General features: G+C 47.1%; 1 protein-coding gene across 1 annotated transcript; it reads left to right on the top strand.

Annotated features, from left to right (window-relative positions):
- Window positions 1-262: 262 nt before the first annotated feature.
- On the top strand, window positions 263-16,522 carry LOC102996077 (putative protein FRMPD2-like). The gene is made up of 6 exons (XM_007106631.2): window positions 263-370; window positions 2,214-2,361; window positions 4,288-4,502; window positions 6,722-6,820; window positions 10,122-10,465; window positions 16,474-16,522. The coding sequence occupies exons 1-6, from the start codon at window positions 263-265 to the stop codon at window positions 16,520-16,522; spliced, it is 963 nt and encodes a 320-aa protein (XP_007106693.2).
- The last annotated feature ends 4,815 nt before the right edge of the window (window positions 16,523-21,337 follow it).

Raw genomic sequence — 21,337 nt, 5'->3', positions numbered from 1 at the left:
GAAAAAAACTTTCAAAAATGGTTTCACAGGAAATCATGAGAAAGGATAAGGTTGTACTTGGTAGCTGGCTTAACTGCTCTGTGAGCCAAGGATAGAGGTTTCTAGACAACTGATCTGTGGAGGTGCTCACAGGGGAGGCTGGCAGGGCCTGGGCGGGGTTCCCCCCAGCTCAGCTCCCTACCCCTCCTTGAGGCTGTGTGGAGGGGCGCTGGGCAGGGGGCTCACAGAAGAGTCCTTCCTGAAGCCCCAGGAGCTCGGGGACATGTCATCTGTCCCCCTCCCAGGTGACCGGCTCTTGCAGGTGGATGGAGTGAGTCTGTGCGGCCTCACCCACAAGCAGGCAGTGCAGTGCCTCAAGGGCTCTGGGCAGGTGAGTGCACCGTTACTGGTTACTGGGGAGCTTTCCTTCCTCCCAGAGTTTTTCTCGACAACATCAGAAGCTGTGGTTGCCTCTGGGTGGAAGGGGGGTAGACAGGAAACCAACGAGACTTTCTTTTGTGTCTTTTTTTTCCCTTTCACATCTTCCTTTTACCAGTGCTTTTCTTTGGAGGTGTGAAAGTCAGGAGGAAGCAGGCAGATGTTCCCAGGCAGAGAAGCTCACCTCCTCTAAGGAGCCTTGAAAAGTTTACTGTCTCTTGCCTAGATTCTGGAATCAGACAGCTAGACTGAGCTGACTGAGTGAAGTGACTTCTCCTGCCTGGCTCTGGCCGCCCCTCACGCCCTCTGCTCCAGCTGTAACTGACCAATGCCTCCGTCTGCTCTCAGGGCCTCTCAGCACTTGCCTTGGCACGTGCTGACACCCACCCCCTCCAAGTTCATGCCGTTCCCATCAACCTGTGTAATTACAGACTGCACTGTCCTAGGGGTCCTTTTATTACAAAGAGGTAGAAATTCAAGATGCCAAGAGCATTTACCCTTAGGTCCTCATTCTGTGCAGTGCCCAGGCAGCATCTGGGTGTTACTACACTCTGTCCCATCCTCCGCCTGAGGGTGGGAACCTTTACTTGCCATGGTGGCCTAAGCCACAGAGCTGGGGTCTCCCTCTTGGCAACTGGGCAATCATCAGAGATGCAAAGGGCTCCTAGGAACCCCTCTGGCAAACAGAGGGGTGGAAGGGCCCCCTTTTGCTTCCTTTCCCAAACCATTCTTCTATTTTGTGGTGAGATTTACTTGTCTTGGCGACCTTGGTTGACATATCTTGAGAACAAAGTCACAATTTATTAGTATTCTCTATTCTTCAGAACTTTGCTGACGGACATGCTTAGAGAATGTATTTGGCCAGCATACTGGCAGTGATGACAGGTAGGAACTGTTACTCTGGGGTCACAGGCTTGGTGCTGAATGAGCATTGCTGCAGGAGAATGTTGGCAGGGTCAAGTCCCCTGAGTGGAAGCTCAGAATTTCTCCAAAGCTTCCAGGCGATGTCTAGCCACTGGGTCATGCTCTGGGTAACGGGAGTATACAGTGTGTGGGGAAGAAGAAAGGGAAATTGAACCAGAAAGAAAGGGGGAGGCCAGATTGACATAGGCCTGGGATACTGTGCTGGGGGTTTGGATTTTAGGTGATGGAAAACACTGGAGATTTTTAATCAAGAGTGTTGCATGTTCAGCTTGTGTCTTATTTCAATCCACAGGTAACCTTGAGGGGAGTGGACTGAAGGAGGAGGAGATAGGGTCCAGGAAGTCAAGTTAGAGGGCGCTTGCCCCAGTCCAGCCGGCCATTGGCAGCAGGAGAGGGAATGGACGAGAGGGGAGCACTGAGGGAGATGTTTCTGATGGAGAACATGCAAGCCCTGGAAGCCAGTTGGGTATTTGGAGGACAGAAGGGGGAGAGCTGGTCCACTGCAAGTGTGGCCCCTGGGAGGTTAGTTGAGGGATAGGTCAGTGTTCTGAGAGAGCAAAGGCAAGAGGAGGAATGTTTTAGGCAAAATGAGGAGGGGCAAGTGAGGGTGAGTGAGAGGAAGAAGATGAATTTGGCCTTGAATACACTGAAATGGAAGTACATGTGTTACTTCCAGGAGCATTTGTCCAACAGACAGTTGGAAACATGGCTCTGGATCCTAACAGATAAGCTAGATTGGAGATTTTGATTTGAGATTCAAATGAAGCAGCTACTGGATGTATCAGAAAATTACGAAGCACTTGCCGAGTGGAGGGAGAGACTCCTGGTTGCCATATGAGGTGTAAATTGAGTTCGTCCACCCATCCTTCTAGGTTGCAAGACTGGTCTTAGAGAGAAGAGGCCCCAGGACTGCACAGCAGTGTCCTTCTGCTAATGACAGGATGGGAGATGAATGCACGGCTGTTTCCTTGGCAACAGTCTTGCCTGGAAGGCCTGCGAGCAGTGTCTCAGCGACATATGGTGAGAGGAGAGAGGATTGAGTGTTACTATTGTCATGTCATCCTGTGCTGCTTTTGAATTGTCAACTCCAAAGGGAAAGCAGGAAGGCTCCGTCTGGGTTCTTAAAAGATAGTGAGCAGTGGTGGTCATCATATGGCCAGCTTTCTGATGCAATGGAAGCCAATCTAATGGAACACGTTTCTAGAAAAATGCATTATCCCCAAAATGATGACCAGGCATAATTCTGCCCCCAAGCCTTCTGAGGATTTCTGATCAGCTGCTGGAATGTTTGTGTATAAATAAGTATTTGGAGTTGAAATTGGATTGAAAGGATCATGCCTTTTCTGACAAAGGGTCCACGTTTCAGCCGAGACACTTGTAACAAAAATCTGAGTAAAGATGAGGTGGTTGGGGAGAGGAAGGTGCTCAGAAACCTAGCCTAGTTACTAGCATCAAAAAGCAAACCCGGGCTTCCCTGGTGGCGCAGTGGTTGGGAGTCTGCCTGCCGATGCAGAGGACATGGGTTCGTGCCCCGGTCCGGGAAGATCCCACATGCCGCGGAGCGGCTGGGCCCGTGAGCCATGGCCGCTGAGCCTGTGAGTCCGGAGCCTGTGCTCCGCAACGGGAGAGGCCACAACGGTGAGAGGCCCGCGTCCCGCAAAAAAAAAAAAAAAAAAAGCAAACCCATGATCAGTTTACACATCATCTGATGGTTTGCCTCTCTGCACTTCCCTGGGATTTTGTTTCCTGCTAGGAAAACATTTATTTCCTTAGTATGTCATGATTTGCAGCTTAGCTACTTGTCAACCCCTTTATAGAGATTTTCCTGAAGGTGTTAAGTCAGGTTGAATGCAAGGTAACCATAGTGAGCAATGGGGTTGGGTGGAGGAGGAGAAGCGTGTGCATAAAATAATCTGTTTTTTCTTTCGTTGCTCCTCGGCTCACTCCAGTGAGGGCCTTTGAGAAATTGAATACAGAATGAGCTAAAGGGGTCAGATGATGGTGATGGTGAAACTGGTCATACGACATACCTGAACCTAACTGCTTCAGACACTTTCATTCTTGCCCCAAATCATAGTTTATAAATCAGTGCTCTGTCCCTCTATTGATTGATTGCCAACTGAGGTGGTGAAAGCAGAGTAGGGGAGGCCCAGAGGCCTCTTTGGCTGCCAGACTATATAAGTTCTTTGGGCTGTGTCCATCTTGGGTGCCCAGAAGCAGCTGTTTTGTCTTACGGTCACTACATAGGGCTGAACAAAATGGCAGCTAATACATTTTCATAGAGTTAGCCATGATTATCTCCATGGTCTAATTATGCAAAAATTTTTTTCAAATATACTAAAAACTGACTGTGATTCTAAAAGGTAATAGGAATATATGTCAATCAAGTTTTACTAAATGATTTGGGCCTATTGTGTACATCTCTAAGTTATATCTTTACATATAAACTTTGTTGATTGTCTATAATTGCTCTGTCCAATATGGTAGCCACTTGCCCATGTGGCTATTGAGTACTTGAAGTGTGACCACTCCAAACTGATAAAATATATACTCGAGTCTTAAAGACTTAGTTCATAAGAAGAATGTAAAGTACCTCATTAATAATTTTTTCGTGTTGTTACATGTTGAAATGGTAATATTTTAGATATGTTGGGTTAAATAAAATATGATTATGTTTATTTTACCCATTTCCTCTTATTTTTTAAAATGTAGCTATTTGAAAACTTTGACATTATGTATGTGGTTTGCATATGCAGTTCACATATTTCCATTGGATGACACTGACCTATAACAGGTATAATGGACTCTGTCATAAAAATGAGCAAAATGAAATCTTTTAATGTAAAACAGGAATAATTCATTTACTTGACAGTTTGCATTTTGAGGCTGGCCAATTTCATTTGTAATCTACTGAAGGATGGATCTCATTCACATTCCACGATACAGGTCCCAGGTTTGAAGTCAAGCTAAAAAAGAACGCCAGAGGTTTGGGATTCAGTTTCGTGCAGATGGAGAGTGAACGCTGCGGCCATCTCAAGAACGATCTTGTGAGGATTAAGCGGCTCTTTCCAGGGCAGCCGGCAGAGGAGAATGGGGCCATTGCAGCTGGTGACATTATCCTGGCTGTGAACGGAAGGCCCACGGAAGGCCTCGACTTCCAGGTGGGAGGCCATGAGGGATGCAGCCCTGTGTGCTGAGGTCAGCCATGCTCCTTTCAGGGCCACCCACCATGGGGAATACTCTGGGCTCCCGGAAATCACACGTGGAGCCTGGATTTGGATCACGTAAAGAGAGAAATTGGCAGAACATCCTCATATTAAAATTTCCCTCTCAATTCTTAAGTATCTGACCTTGAGTAAGCCTTCCTTCTCAGTAGGTTCGTAATGAAACTGAAGATAAAACCCTGGCTTCTGTGCTGGCTAAAGGTCTCCTAACACACACTCCCAGAGGTGGGCGTGAGGGCTCAATGGGCTACCTTGGGTCCCTTTCTGCCCTCCTTCCCATTTCTCTACTAAATTTACAGCTTTGACATGTAGTGTTGCATTGGTTGTCATGTGTATGATCAAAAGTGTAATAAAAAAGAAAGTAAAAAGCGGACATTTCTTAATCTTATAGCATAAAATCTCAATGAAATATTGTACATATCAGTCAGGGTCCTGGCAGAAATTGGGCCATTTGAGAAAGTTTAATAAAGGTGCGGAGATTGTTGGGAAACTCAAGGGAGCGTATAGAGCCCTGGGGCTGGGAACAGTGGGTGCAGTTATTCACCCTCCCTACCCCTGAAGTCCAAAGGGAGATGGGTAGGAGCAGTTACCAAATCCTAGAAACTGAGTGAGCTAGGTGGAGCAGGGATATAGTCATCCTGTGACAACCCCATGGGGAGGAAGGCAGGAAAGCAAACCTGGACCTCCCTCTCCTCCTCGGCTCTGATTCCTATTCACCCTCGCATTGGCTGAGCCCAGCAGGAAGCCTCTCTGCAGCCCATGCAGGTCCACCTCCAGGGCACAGAGCAAGGCAGACGAAGGTGGAGAGTGGCTCTAGGTAGGATGGGGAGGGGTGGAGAATCCTCAGAACAGCGTTAGGGTGGGGATACCTTCATCCATCCTGTATCCTTCATCTGATCCAGGATCATCCTCTGAGAACTGCTGCTGGGCCAGCAACTGTACGAGGAACTGAAGACAGAGAGAGGCGGACAGTTCATACGGTCTGGTCTCAGAGCTCACGGGGGTAGTGGGATAGACAAGAGAACAATTCTCACTGTGGGAAATAAGTGTCATGAGAGATAAAAGGCCTTGCTCCAGTGCTTGCACCAGGGAACTGGGAAGCAGCCCATTCTATGGCAGTCCATTGCAGCTGGGGGTACTGAGTAGTGTCCAGATCAGTGGTTCCAGGTAGGGGTGAATTTGCCTCTTGGGACATTTGGTGAAGACCAGAGACATTTATGGTTTTCACAACTAATGGATGCTACTGGCATCTAGTGGGTAGAGACCAGAGATGCTGCTCAACATCCTGCGATGCACAGGACAGCTCTGACAACAGAGTTATCCAGCCTAAAATGCCAGTAGTGCTGAGAGGTTGAGAAATCATGGTCTAGATAGGTAATAAGAGCTATTCAGGCAACCTCATGCCCTGGGCTTTGAGAGGGTGGCTTGGGGCAAGAGGTTCAGCATGGTGGGAGCTTAGGAAGTGGGTGCAGGGACGAGCAGATGGGAGAGGGAGCAGGGTGAGAGGCAGTGGCAGGTAAGAACAGGTTCTGGGTGCTGTGCTTATGTGGAGAGAGGTGAGCCAGAGAGAGGGTTCAGCAGGAGAGGAACCTGGTGATATCCGTATTTTGGAACGACTGCATGTTAATGATGTGGAGGAAGGGACGTGGGTGACAGTGGAGGAGGCCAGGAGCAGAGAGGAAGTCACTGCAGTTTCACAGGTGAGAGGTTCCGAGAGCCCAAGCTGACCCTGGGCAGAAGCTCAGGGCTGAGGGTCAGGCTTTAGAGATTGGGGTGGTGGCATTTACATGACCGGTGGCCCCTGAGGTGGGGGTGGGTAGAGAGGGAAAGGAGGTTGAGATGGTAACAGTCATTTGCTTGACTCACTCTCTCGCTGAAGAAAAGGCATCAGTATTGGCAGATGCTGCCATCAAAAGGCCCCAAGCAGACCTTGGCCATTTCCAGCTCAGCACCGGTGCATCATCTTTGTGGGAACCACAGGCCGATGGCCTTGGATCCATGCATTTTGGGAAGTCAGCGGTGTCCTCCAAAGTTTTCTGGAGCCAGGAAACAGATCAAGGTGGGGGGGAGGGGCCCGGGAGATAGTGGAGAGCACAGAGGAGGACACTCCACACTCCACAGCCCTACAACTAACCATGGATTTTGGTTTCTGATAGGAGGTGCTGCATTTACTGCGAGGAGCCTCACAAGAAGTCACGCTCCTGCTTTGCCGACCCCTGCCAGGTGTGCTGCCTGAGATGGATCAGAGCTGGCAGGTAAGGGGCAGTGCCCTCTGATCTCTCCACATGCCTCAGGTTCAGGCACTCCTTTTCTTGTCTGGTGGGTCCTGAGAAGCCCAACTTTGCTTTTGGTAGTGTTCAATGCCATCTACTTTCATTGGGGCAGGAAAGTAGCTGGCCCCCAAACCTCAATTAGTCTGTGCCAAGTTCATGAGGTCCTACCTCTGCCTTCCCCTTCCTCTCTCTGCCTCTCCCAATATTTGGCTCTTCCTGTAGACGGTTACATGTTTAGATCTTGGCTGTGAAACTTCTAGAGCTAGGTCTCTGGCAGTCCAAGCACCAGAGAGGGGAAACCAGGAGCAATGGGAGTAGATAGAAAACCAAATGAAGGGAAGGTAAGAATTTCCATTCTGAGGAATGAAATTGAGAGAAAAAAAAGAAGGATATATGTCCACCCTTCTAAAACATGAATTAGGCATGTATGTCTAGTGCAAAGAAGGGAAGGGAAGTATTGGAATCAGGACAGTTCAGAATTCTTACATTGATGCCTGTATTAGGTTCTCCAGAGAAATAGAACCAATAGGATGTGTGTGTGTGTGTGTGTGTGTGTGTGTGTGTGTGTGTGTGTGTGTAGAGACAGAGACAGAGAGAGATTTTAAGGAATTGGCTCATGTGATCATGGTGCCTGGCCCGTCTAAATTCTGCAGAGAAGACTGGCTGGCTGGAAACCCAGTGGGGAGCTGATGTTGCAGGGTGAATCCTAAGGCAGTCTGGAGGCAGTATTCATTCCTTCTCGGGGAGCTCGGTCTTTTTTCTCTTAAGGCCTTCAACTGATTGAACGAAGCTCACTAACATCATAGAAGGTGATTTGCTTCACTCAAAGTCTACTGATTTACATGCTACTCTCATCGAAAAAATACCTTTACAGAGACCTCTAGATTTGTGTTTGACCAAATATCTGGGTACCTTGGCCTAGCCAAGTTGACACATAACATTAACCATCACAATGCCACTGTTGAGTCCTTGGGCACACACTCTGCGGTAGAGATTGGAGTGCAGGAAGTTTATGGGGCCGGCTCTTGGGAACACCCTTGTGAGGGTGAGAGAAGCACGGCTGGGCGGAAGGGGAAGTAAATGTGTTGCAGCTGCAACAGGGGCCTCGGCTGACCTCACAGGGAGCTCTGAAGCTGGGATGGCCCCACAGAGCTGCCCCGAATTGGGACAAAAGAGCCTGTACCTTTGCTCTCTGCATCAACCAGCGCTGGAGTAAGAGCTGCCCCAAGGGAGGGGGCCTAACTTTGGCCAAGGCAGTTCCCTTGAGCTGAGCAATTCCTGCCCAGGGGATAGCTGTAAGCTGCCAGCAGCCAGCAGTCCTGGCAGCTGGGGGCTGATGGCCTCAGCTGTCAAGGGGGATCTGTGTGAGCACCCTGGAATCACCTGCACCTGCTCTATTTGCTGCAAGGACCTTGGGCACTTGCCTGACTTCTCTAGGTCTCATGATTCCTCATCTGAGACGTAGATAAGATGTGGATAAAATCAATCACTTATCATCACTGAGGGTGACAGTCACTAGAGACAGCACGGGGACTTGGTGACCCAGATCCTCTTGATGCTTGGACTCCAAGAGGTCATTTGATACCAACTTTGGTGAGAAAAGAGCTAGGGGAAGGAAATCTGAAAGTTTCCAGTTGCCAGTTTGGAAAAGAAGGTAGATGACAGCAATTGTGTTAAGCAAATGAACAGGGCAGGGGAGGGTCAAACTTCATACATACAAAGATCAGGCCAACGGGCTGGTACCCAGTGTTTTTGTGAGATATCTGGTAATGCCAGGGAAAGAGTTGTCCTTCTGTCCTGGAGAAGAGCTCCCCCAAGGAGAGCCCAGATGCATCTAGTGGGAAGGGCTTGAGGTGAAGAATGGTGGGCATGCTTCCTCTCTCCTCATACCTGAGGACCAAGTGCAAGAAGAATTTTCATTCATTCACGTGGCCCCAGAGGTCAGATTGAAGACCAAGGAAGAGAGTATTTAGTTCAGAACTAAAATAAAGTAGTTATGAGAAGGAGGCGGCTGTGCAAACATCTGGAATAAGGTCATTCCAGGCAGAAGGAATAGAAAGTGCAAAGGCTCTGAGACAGGAATGACCTGGAGGTTTGAAGGACACAAAGATTATGGTTGTGCCTGGACAGTAGCTAATGAAGGGGAGTGTGGAATGGGAGGAGTTGTAGAGGGAGTCAGGGACTGCACCATATGTGACCTTGTAGGTCTTGGTAATGTGCTGATTCCATCCTGGCTGCAACAGGAAGCCACTGGGCTGGGAGGGGTGGGAGGGTGAAGGGTGAAGCAGGAATGTGACCTCATCTGGTCTGTACTTTAGAGAGGTCACTTAGGTTGCTGGTGGAGATGGAGTGGAGCAGGTAAGTTGGCAGCGATTCAGGTGAGATATTGTGGCTTAGACTCAGGTTGTAGCCAAATAGCTGGTAAGTGGTCAGATCTGGGATGTGACTGGGAGGTAGAGCCCACGGGATGACTTTCGGATTAGATATGGTTGTGAGGACAGAGAGTAGAGTTTGGCTTGATCAACTTGGATGAATGGTGGCACCACTTACCATGATAGGATGTGCTTGGAGGGAGCAGTTTAAAGTACATGGGGGAGAAGAAGAAGCTCTTGATAGCGTGTAAACTTAAATGTTTGTGGAGCATTCAATGGAGATGTCTGCTAGGTAGCTGTTTGTGGAGAACTGGTGTGAGGTCAGGGCTGGAAAAAGCAAATTTGGAATTGTCAGCAAATAATGCCACTGAAAGCCATAACGTGGATGAGATCACCGTGGGAAGGAGTACAGAAAAAGTCAAGAAGAGGGCTGAGAAGTGAGCCATGTGACACCCCAACACTGAGCGATCTGGTCCAAAGAAATGAGACAGCACATGAGACTGAGAAGGGCCCTGGGAAGTGGTCCAGGTAAGGGTGGAGCTCAGGGTAAACTCAACGTTTAAGTAGAGTAAATTCATAAGGGACATCCTCAAGAAGGAGGAAGGACCAGTTATGCTGAATGTTGCTGAGAGTTAGAGTGAGATGAGGACAGAGAATTATCCTTTGGCTTTAGAAAGATGTAGGTCACTAGAGATCCTAATCAGAGCTCCTTCAGTGGAATGATGGAGACAGAAGCCTGGTTGGAGTGGGTACAAAGGAGAAGGAGGGGACACAGAAATAGTGAGTACAGACACTCATTTGAAGAACAGAGAAAAGGGGTGGATTGGTATCAACTTTGGTACCAAAGCAATATTTAGATTTTGCTCAGTGTGCAACGTGGATCCAGTAATCCTTAACATTTCTTTCAATAGACACCTGTGCCCTCAGCAGACAAAGAATTCACCAGGGCAGCATGCACTGACTCAGAGCAGAACCCCAGCCTGGATCAAGAGGACAGCCAGAGGGACAGTGCCTCCGCAGATGCAGGGGAAGGCCTGGGTCTCAGGCCAGAGTCTTTCCAACAGGCCACCAGAGAGGCACAATGGGACCAAGACACAGAGAGACCCTGGTCCACTTCCTTGACTCGACCTCGGGATTCCTACCCTCATTTATTCAGACTTCACCAAGAAATGGATGCCTCAACGTTGGCTACCTCTTTGGAAAACGATATGAGGCAAAACTGCTATTCAGTTTGTGATATCAGGAGACTTGAAAGGTAAGGATCACCCCTTTTCAGACATATTATAAATTGTATGCATGTCATTGCTAGAAATTACAATCAAGCAATTAATAACTATGCTCAGATGCTTGGTGGGCCAGGACTGTTCTGGGCATTGTATGACATATTATAAATTGTATGCATGTCATTGCTAGAAATTACAATCAAGCAATTAATAACTATGCTCAGATGCTTGCTGGGCCAGGACTGTTCTGGGCATTGTATGAGAGGAAGAAACAAGAGAAGCATGCAATCTGGAGCTGCTGTAACCACAACTTGTGAGCTTTTGGGAAAGCAAACCCCACCCAGAGGTCCTCCAGTACCCTTGGAGACTACAGATGGCAGGCCTTGGGGTTTCTTCCCCACATACAAACCTTTGTCCTGCAACCCTCATGGCGTCTTGAAGCACCATGGTAAGAAAGAGGTTCCCTGTGTACATCATTTCTATTGCTAATATAATGCTTTATAATCAACACCAGCTTAAGAAAAAAAAAACAAATCTACATCTTCAAAACCAGACTGAAACATTCATTTTAATAGCCATTTGTTTTTTAACATAGTCTGCATTTTTGTGCTCATCCACCCCTGAGTATTCTACTTCTCAGTCCTGTTCTGATGGAAAACAAACTCTTTCATTCAGTTTGATGAGTATTTTTACACATAGCCAGGGTACTTAGAAACCTGTTAGGAGCAGAGGGAGGGGTACAAATACTGAGAGAGGGTGAGACATTGCTCCTAGGAGTGTGCTAATTAGATGCATGGGCACAAAGCAGACAAACAACGAGGAACAATGGTTTGGGTTTGACCCTGTATAATAAACCCACTGATATTAAATATAGCTCTTAATTGTTGGTCATCCTAGAAGATTGACAAGGGCAAATCTATAGGGACTAGTAGGTGACATGAACTATGAAGCGGCTGGGGTAATGCAATTGGGCAGGGTGAGATCCGTGACAGACTGGAGCCAGGCAGATGTTTCCTAGAAGCAGCCAGATACAATTTTTAAAGTATACTGTATTGTGCCAACTAAACAAAATCCAGCTACTCTGCGGAGTAGAACAGGGTGGGCAAGCACGTTCATCAGTGGTATTCATTTTCATTGTTTGAAAATGCATAAGTACGAGTGTATGTATAGTTCCTTACATTTGCATTCTAGGCAGTAATTGATATACTTGATCAAATGATAAAGGAAATAACCTACAGAGATTTATCCAAGGACAACTATTCGTGTGATCTTGTAGGAAATATAAAAGGTGCGGTACTTCCCTGTAGACATGGGGCCACTCTTTTGGATTTTTAAAGGTTTTACTGATAGATAGTTTGGGGTGATGGACTGGATTTTAAAGTGACTCTAGGATTAGGTATAAGCCTGGAGTTTGACTTGCCATGTGTCTTTAATATAATATAATTATTACTTATTAATAATAGTATTTAAACTAATTATTACTGTAGGTTGTCACTGTCTTATTCATGGACTCACAGAAATTCAGGGTTGTTCCATATAAAAATGGTCTCATCTAACTTCATATCCCATGCTGGAATCTGCTCTGTGACATCCCTGAAGTAGGGGGCCTGCTTTTACTTGACTATCTCCAGGGAGGCAGAAGTTGCTGCCTCTTGAGGTGGCCCATTTTATCATCGTGTAGCTGTTGATCAGGAAGTTCTTCCTTATACTGATGTGAAAATTGCCTTTCTCTATCTTCTACTCATAAATCCTGATATGTTTTCCTCCTATGTTTTCATCACTTCTTTTTTTAAAAAATAAGAAACATTACATCATTTTATATTTCTGAATCAAATTAAATTTGGCTTAGCATTCCTACTTGCAAGGGTATACCAGATGTCCAAAATCTGCTATCCTTACAGGGGACTGCCCCTTCCTAGAACTATACTAAGAGCTTCTTCAGAACATTCTGGTGGAGCCCCAGATCATAATTTCATCTTGGTGGTTGCCCCATGCTTGCTACCCAGGCCATGTGGTCCATGAAGTTACAGGGGGGCAGCCTTGCTATTCTCTGCCCTGACTCCCTCCATCACCAATTCCTCCCCCTTGTACTTACCTCCCACAGCCCTGGTGATGGCAGCGCTCTGCCTCTTCACATTTCCTTTTACTGTGTTTCACTTGTACTGCGTTTTCTCTCTTCCATTCAGGAACCTTTCTTTCTCTACAAAGGAAAGACTCAAACCATATTAGCTTCTCCTCCACTGGGACCTTAGCTTGCACTTAAAGCACACATAGTTAGTGACTGCCCCCTACAGGAGGAAGAGCATGGCACAGGCTCAGCAATCCCTGGACACATTTCCCCCAGCTCCTGAGTAGGGTCAGAATTAGGATTCCAAAGTGGGTTTGTGGTTCTTTGTGGATCTCCCTTGAATATTCACAGCTCAGTTCTGAGGTGGCTGCCCCAGGTAACTGCCTCTTGTTTCTGGCATCCCTGAGTGAAGTTTTCTTTCTGCAGTTTAGATCAAAAAGAGTACTGACTTCTTGATCATATAGCCCTGGTTTCAGCTCTACCACTTACTAGTGTGTCTGGAGAGTTGTCTTTCCTGAGCTTGAGGCTTCTCAAATGTAAATGAAGACCCTGACAACTCCACAGGGTGCTGTGCCCTTCAAAAGAAATAACACATGCAGAGCGCTAGTCCAGAGCCTGGCATGCAGCAGGAACTCAAGTCAGTTTTCCTTCCCTTTCCTGAGCCATTTTTTTTTTTTTTTTTTTTTTTTTTTTTTTTTTGTGGTATGCGGGCCTCCCTCTGCTGCGGCCTCTTCCGTTGCGGAGCACAGGCTCCGGACGCGCAGGCCCAGCGGCCATGGCTCACGGGCCCAGCAGCTCCGCGGCATGTGGGATCCTCCCTGACCGGGGCGCGAACCCGGTTCCCCTGCATCGGCAGGCGGACGCGCAACCACTGCGCCACCAGGGAAGCCCCTTTCCTGAGCCATTTTCAGCTAAAAAACAAGTCCCAATCAATTAAAATTCCCAGCAAACTGCCAGATCTTACCATCTACCAGGTGGTTACTTCCTATAGTCTAGTGGCTGCCAGCACCCCAGCAAACCCAGAGTGTTCATGGAGAAGACGAAGTTTTACTCTTCTTTCCCTGTTCTCTTCTTTTACCACACTGTACACGTACTACTACCATACAGTAGTAGATCTTTGTAAAACATGTAATAAAGCAGTACAGTACATTTTCATGGAGGAACACTGGAATTGTGTATCTTCCAGAGAGAGGACTTGGTACTTGGCTGGAGTTGCATCTTATACAAGGTTAGTTTCTAAAGTAGGGCATAAGGTAAAATCATATCAAGTCACATTACCCTGAACATCACTTTGGGAGATGTGATGTTTTTCTCCCTTGGTGTGGGAGGAGATTACTTTTTCTTTGGTTGAGCCTCAGATGAAGTCTGGTGACTTGCATTTATGGGCCATGCTGACTGCAAAATCCTTATCTTTAAATGCTAGCATCATAGGAATGAAGGGATGGCAGATTCAAGTTTCCCACTCACGTTCAAGTCAGGGCTTAAAACTCATTGAGTGAGAAGTTGGTCGTTGCAGAGTGTTTAAGGTTATTTCTCTTCCCTTCCCTTCCTTCCTTCCTTTATCTCTGTCTCTGTCTCTCTCCCCTAGCATATATACTTATATTCCTGTAATTAAAATGCATCTATTTTCATCAAGTATCATTTAGAGAAAGTGAGGATATAAGTCTTCATGGTTATTTAAGAATGCAAAATGAAACCAGGTCCTTGAAATGAACCTAAAGTTACTGTATATGTTCTGAGGAGGGCAGTGTTCCTGGAATAGCAAAGGATGATTAGGAGATTAAGGGTCTAACTTAACTGCAGCTGCCATGCCAGGTGTGACCTCAGAGTAGCTGGCTGAGGGTTGAATGAGCTGCTAGGTGAGCAGGGCTGTCGGTCAAACGGGGGGACACAGGGGACCCCTGTGAAGGCCTGCTCTGCAGCCAAAGTGTGACTGAGAGGAGTGAGTGGGGCAGATGCCTGGCCAGGAGCGGCAGTGGTCTAACCCAGCAGAGCAGAGCCCATGGCAGGCTGGGGCTGGGCGCTGCCTTCAGCTGGGTTCTCTCCGCAAGCTGACAGGCTTCCTGGGGACACCCCCATACACACCCACTCTCACGACTCCTAAATACTGAACTCCAGCTCAGGATTATCAAGTGAACTTCACCCCCAGCGATCCACTGAACATCTCTACTTGATGTCTTAGAAACACTGCAAACACAACCCCCCCAGATGTTAAACTTGGCACCGGCAGGAAGTCCCAGAGGCACTCACCAGGATAATGGGGATGTGGGGCGGGCCTGGTGCTGGAGAGCTGGGGAAGGCTGAGCGTCACATGAAGAGACACAAAACCCGACCTTTTTGTGAGTTTACCCGCAGTAAATAGGGCAATTACAATACCCGGTATTTCAGGCCTGAAATGCCGTCTACTCATTTGACTTGTCTTCCTGAAAGGTGAATGTGATTTTGGTGGCTCAAGTTTCTAAGGAACAGCTCTCCTGGGACATTGGGCATGGTGTCTTCCACTCTCAGTAAATACCCTGTAGCAAGCAGAGGCTTCACGATGATTTCACCGACCTCAGAGCTGAACCGGGATTCATTTCCTTAAAAGCAGTCGCTGAAGAATTGCAGGATCTGGTGGGAGGCCTGGTGCCAGGGCCCTGCCAGCTAGTGTGGAGGAGGCAGCTGGGCACACCTGAGGAGACCCAGGTGGGGTCTCCAGATTCTCCTCTAAGTACCATCTGTCTACAGGAGGCTCCTTTTGTCAGACAGCTTGAGAGGGAGAGAATGAGGGCAGGGAGGAGCTGAGGTCATAAAATGTACCTGGGGGTAAACAGAGAGCTCGGAGCACTCTGATCCCTTCAGGTTCTAGATGGAGCCCTGCTGCATTATCCCCAGGTCCTGAGCTGGCCTTGAGCCCTGGGGGAAGGACTCCGACTCTCTACCTGGCCTGTCCGCATGCCAAAACATCTTATCAAATTCTCCAAATCTCCAAGTCTCACCCCTTCCGTGAAATAGGCTCTGCCTGGTGGGCTCTTTCGGGCCTTTCTGGACCTCTTCTTGCCTCACTTCCTTTTCCCCATGCCCACAAGCAAACTCCAGGTCAGAGTTCCAAGAGCAGCCTGGTGGCCTGGGTGGAAGGGTGGATGGAAAGGCAGTTATTCTCCCTGAGATAATGGCCAAGATGCCACCCTGGAGACCACTGAACCCCCTCTGGACACCCAACGGCCTTGCCTCTCAGGCTGATGGCCTCCCTGGGTCTCCCTCCGGGCAGGGTCAGTAGATGGAGCCCCAAATCCAACCTGGAGAGCAAGGAGCTTATTACAAAGGTTGGAGGAGCACGGAAGTGGGAGGTGAGGCGTGGACAGCCAGGCGCTGCAGTGTTGCCACCTGTTTCTCCACAGCAGGGAAGGAGAGGGTTGCTGCTGGGGGGCGGGGGAGCAGTGGCAGGGTGGGCCTGGGCACCAGCTGGATTTCCTGTCCTTTGACAAAACTTCCATGGTATTCCCTCCCTATGTTTATAAGAAAACACATTTTCTGCACAATTTGGTCAAATATTTTAAGGTGTTAAATCAATTTTTCCTTAAAGAGCTTAGCAATTTTAAGAGATTGTTTTCTTAACGTGAATGTTCCTCTTTAGTCCTTATGCATATAAGGACTAAACACATGTGCATGTATATTTATAGGAAATGCCTATTTACATGAACTCTGTATCTCTCATGAGCAGAAATGATGTCTCTTTGACAGCAAAACTCAGGTTGGAACCAACACTCCAGCCCTACTGGGGAGGAGGGCCAGCTACATGGTTGTTTGGGGGCTTGTAGCTATAAGGAGGTGCCAGCGCTGATTTTAAGGGAAAGATGTATTGCAGGAAAGGGAAAGGGAGGGCAGGGGCACTGACAAAGCCAACCTATTGATTTGGGGACGGGGAAGGAAGCTGATAAACAAGGATCCATGTATTTGGTACAAAGCTCAATCTATGTGCATTTCTTTTAGATTCTCCTACTCATCTTCTCTAACCAGACTCTCGACAGATATTTTCTGAGTACCCTGTCTGCATGTTGGAAGCACTGTGCCCAATGCTCTGTCATCTTCATGGACTGCTCTTTCTAATCAAAAACGTGTGTGGTGACTTTCGGCAACCCCTAGAAGGCTTATTCTTTCCCTGTTGCTTCTGCGTCTTCGTTGCCAACCAATGAGCTTCACCGTTCATCTGCTTCCTATGTCACACAGGGAGTAAATGTCACTCCAGCTGGCTGCCTCTACAAATAGACACTGTTTCAGTGCTCTGAAAAGGACCTGATATTTGGGCAAAGTGCTTTGAAGGTCACCTGCTTGAGTTGTTCCCAGCCTCTTGCTTTGGCCCTTTCCATCTAATTTCTCTGTCGAAATAGCAAACGTAATCATAGCAGTAATCATGACATCTTCCATTTACTGAGAACTTACCCTGTACCAGGAGCCATGGGTGGCTGTATCAGAATTATTTAATGTAAGCATCCCAATGCTCCTATAAGTTTCTTAACCTTGCCATTTTTCAGATGAAAAAACTGAGGTTTAGAGAAGTTAATAAACTTGCCTGAGGTCTGACTGTCTTCCCATAGGAAGCGTCAGTCCTAAAACTGGGTCATAGCTCTGCTTTTGATCCATGTCCTCTGGCAAGTTCCCGCATTGTCTTCTGGACTCTGTAAGGAGCTCCCCCTGCTCCCATAAGGCTCTGTGCTGCCTCTACCATAGCACTTACTAGCTGATTCTAACATTTGTTCACTGCTCGCTCTTCCCATTAAATCAGCGGCTCCTCCAGGTCAAGGGCCATGCCGTATTCACTGTTCACCTCCTGACCGCAGAGCAGTCTCTGGCAAGAACTGTTTCAAACCTGACTGGCTTGCCTGTGATGTGTCATGATGAGCATCCTGAAAGCAAGGGAAGGTGGGGAGAGGAGTTTCTGATCAATGCTGGAAGACACGTGGGTTTCTGTTTTCTAGTCCTGAATTGTACAGTGATGATGATGAAAGTGACATGTGCCATCTACCTGAAGCCCCTTCTCTCACCTTGGAGGATGAAGCATATCCGACTATCAACTCTACATTGGAAGACCAGCTACCCTGTGGAGAATGTTTGAAGGCAGATTCAGGGACCATTCCTTTACCGCAGTTCTGTTCTTGGGGTACTTTCTCAGAGGCTTTGCCTCCAGAAGAGTCCCGTGTGAGTGACATTGAGTGGAAAGAACTTGAGGAGGCTGAGGACCCACATGATGGCACCCTCAGGTGGGTAGCACTCTGTCTGGGTGGAATGAGTCTGGGCTGAATTCTTCTAGTGGGGCTCAGTGTCTCCACTTTGGCTGGGTGATGGTCTATGCGCATCACCATGTTCCCCTTGCATTCCCTCTTCGGGTCATACCTCATCATGGCACTTATCATGGTACATGTTCCATGGCAACGACCCTATGAGATAGGGTTATTGTCATTCCCATTTTACAGATGACGCATTTAGGACTTTCCTAGGGTCATATAGTAAGTGACAGATAAGTAAGTGACAGTCAGAATTCAACCCCAGGTCTCCCACTCCATGGACCCCCTGCTCAGTGCTCTCCTCTGTGGCCTCCTGAATGTGGCTGGGCCCACCATCTCTCCTCGGGCCTCTCTCTTTCGATGGGTTGCTGGTAACATTCTGATTCCTACTTTGTCTGCTCCTGACTGCCCTTGGGCTAAATGTATTTCAGAGAAGAGTCTTGGTATCATGTAATGTGACCCTTCCCAACAGTCCCTGTGCCTCAACACAGTGAGCTCTTTCTTGATCAAGAAAGTCAAACTGTTGACACAAGGTGCTGCCAGAAGCTGGGACCGGGTGACCAGGCTGGTGTCAGATCAGACTGATGAAGACGTGGGAGGAATAAGTGTAATAAAAACCGTCAGACTTCAAGTAGAGGACTAAGTGTAATAAAAACCGTCAGACGCTTTCTAGAGAGGGTTAAACTCTTGACCAGTTGGTAAACCACCCAGCATTCTGTTAAAGTGCCTACAACATAGATAGTTCCAGTATTTGCAAAATGCTCAGTGTTCAAGAAACTTTCAGATAAATACATTTTCAAGACACATCGAAACTTACCAAGGCACTGGCTGTGAAGGTTTAGGTATAATTGAAACACTCTCGTTCACTTTCATTTCATTGTGTCCCAGCTACATTTTCATCACAAATGATTGAACTGGACTCTTAAAGGACAGGGGCAGGCAAGCTGATAAGGTGGGTGGATATTTGAAATTCAAATATGACGAAAGGGCTGGTTCTTATCTGAAATAGGAAGCAACACATTGATAGAGGAGATGACATGGAGGCTTTGAAGACCCTGTTTGCCGTTTATGGGGAAGTCAGACACTTTGACAACTTTGGGAATGACGCATTACAGATTCACGAAAATGTGCAGCAATCAGGGAGCAGCTTATATGTGGAGGGCAATCTTCCCAGAGGGGGCTCCTCAGGGCTGGGGAGCTAAAAGAAGATAGGGTAAGCAAAGCTTTGGGGATCCACAGGGCAGTAATTAAGGGCTGTAAGTGTTAGTATTTATGAAATGTCCCAGGAGATCTGCAGTGCTGTGGGGGGAGGCGGCAGAGAGCAGAGTAGTGAGAGCAGGGCCCCAAGCCAGACTTCGCCACTCACTAGCTAAATGACCAGCAGCAAGTGACTTTTAAACCATCTAAGACTCAGCTAACTGACTGCCAAGTGGAGATAACGAAATCCACCTCATGCTGTTCCTGGGAGGGTTAGATGACAGCATGGCTCACATGTTTAGCACACTGTGTGGCATGTAGTAACGACTCAGAAAGTGTTAGCCCTACACTTGTGGGTGCTCAAGGTGTGAGTTCTCAGACTGGGCTCCATGGAGCTGCCCACAGATGTGCTTCAAGACACCTGGGGAGCTCTACAGTTAGAATGGTGACTTGCTGCTTCTTTTGGAAAAAGCAGCTCTTAACGTTCTCCAAGTTCTCTAGGAGGAAAAATCCCCCAAAGTTAAGGGCCTCTGTTGTATATATTCTCTCTTTCATCCTGGAAGTACGGAGAAGTTTTGGAGGGTATAAGAGGACTTTGCTTATGGATGGAGTCATGCATCCTTTAAAACTGTATAACAAATTATTTTATTTGGTCCTTTTAGATATTAAGATAGTAATAGTATATAGGTAGTTTCTATAAATGATTTAATTTAATCCTCATTTCAACTTTGAGCAGTATTCTTATTCCTCTTTTATAAACGGGGCTTGGAAGTTTTATTTAATTTGTCCAAGATCATATAGCTAGCAGGGGCAGATTCACACTGCTGCTATCTGATTCTACTTTTGTTGCATTTTTACATTTCCCCTAGAATGTGCCTGTCCACGTAGACTTGTGTAACACACATGTCTTTCCATCACGTGTCATGGGTCCTACTATTTCTCTCTTATGAGGCTAAAACAAGCCCTGCCGTCCAGTGGGATTAAGAAGGCAACTGAACTGTTCTGTTTAGGGAAGGCTGCTGGCCAAATGGCAAGGCGACCCAGTAAAAGCTGCTTATTGTTTTAGGTGAACAGAGAAAGTGGGACAGTCTCCCAAGGCAGAACCTGAGGGTTTCTGCCTGGACATCCTTCTGACTGTGATCACATGGAAGAGCCCTCAGATGTTGGTCCAAAGAATGTACCCACATACTCCACAATAAGGAAAGAGGCCAGTGGGGCCCTGAGAAGGTGACCTGGGATGGAGTGTCTGGCCCAGTTGTTAAGAAGTAACTTCAAAAAAATCATGCCTGTCACTTCTGAAACTCATTTTGAATAGTGGTCGTGACCCCTCTTCAGTTCTGGGGTTTATGTTGAATAAAGCTCTGTGTGTGTATGTGTGTGCACTTGTCCTTGCATACTTACAGGGGGCTTCGCCTGGTGAAATAATTTGAGAATCAACCTCCTACATCAAGATAAGCCAGGACAGGGTGCGGTCTTGCTGGTGCACTCGTCACACTTTCTGGGAGAGATGCCTTGTTCCAGCTGGCACTTTTGGGTTCTCCATTGGTTGAAGGAGTTTCCATAGTTTTCAAAGTGCCCCCAGTTCCCTCGAGGAAATCTGCTGAGAGACTTGGCTCAAAGGCCATGGGAGTAATGTGTTTTGTCATCTTTCTGTGTTCTTCCTATGCAACTCCAAATGGTTATACATTCTTTTAAAAATATTTTCCTTTTGGGTTCTAATTCTAAAAATTATATGAAAGAAAAATAAGATGGGAACATCTAAAAAAAAGGAAGAGGGAAGTGGCAGATCCAGCATTATCAGATATTAGGACATATAGCCACCACCATAACAAAAAAAACTAAAAAACTAAAGGTTGGAGTTATTAAGTGTACAAAAGAAATAGACCTGGAGGACCACAATGTGAGCCAAGGAACACTCAGTGCTGTATAATGGGGGATGCATGGCAATCAGTCTCAATGTGGGGGAGGGAGCCCAACTTCATAGATGGAACTAAGACAGATGGAAAAGATGACTTAGATTCAAAAGTCACGTCATCTACTAAAATTACATACAGCTTGATTAAATAAAAAAGCATAGGAAAACTGGTAGAAAATATATTCTAGTTTTATCAGATATACAGAGGAGTAATAACTTCCTCTGGCTGCCAGCAATAGACAGAGTATAACAAAGAAGAACTACGGTGTTGACAATATTGAAAAAGTTAAAACTTCTGTATAGTAAAAGTGACAAAATTAATGTAAAAATAGGAGCAGTGGGGTTTCCGTGTACCTCTGTGACCATGGTCGCCACCCTGCGGGGAGCCCCAGGACATCATGGGCTCCCAGTTTTTCAACGTTGAAGTCTTCTACAATCAAAGCAAAGAGAAGATTTGTGG

The sequence above is a fragment of the Physeter macrocephalus genome, chromosome 20, assembly GCF_002837175.3.
Source record: "Physeter macrocephalus isolate SW-GA chromosome 20, ASM283717v5, whole genome shotgun sequence".
Lineage (NCBI taxonomy): Eukaryota > Metazoa > Chordata > Mammalia > Artiodactyla > Physeteridae > Physeter > Physeter macrocephalus.
The sequence above is the reverse complement of the archived record's forward strand: the minus strand, read 5'-3'. Positions and strand labels throughout refer to the sequence as shown.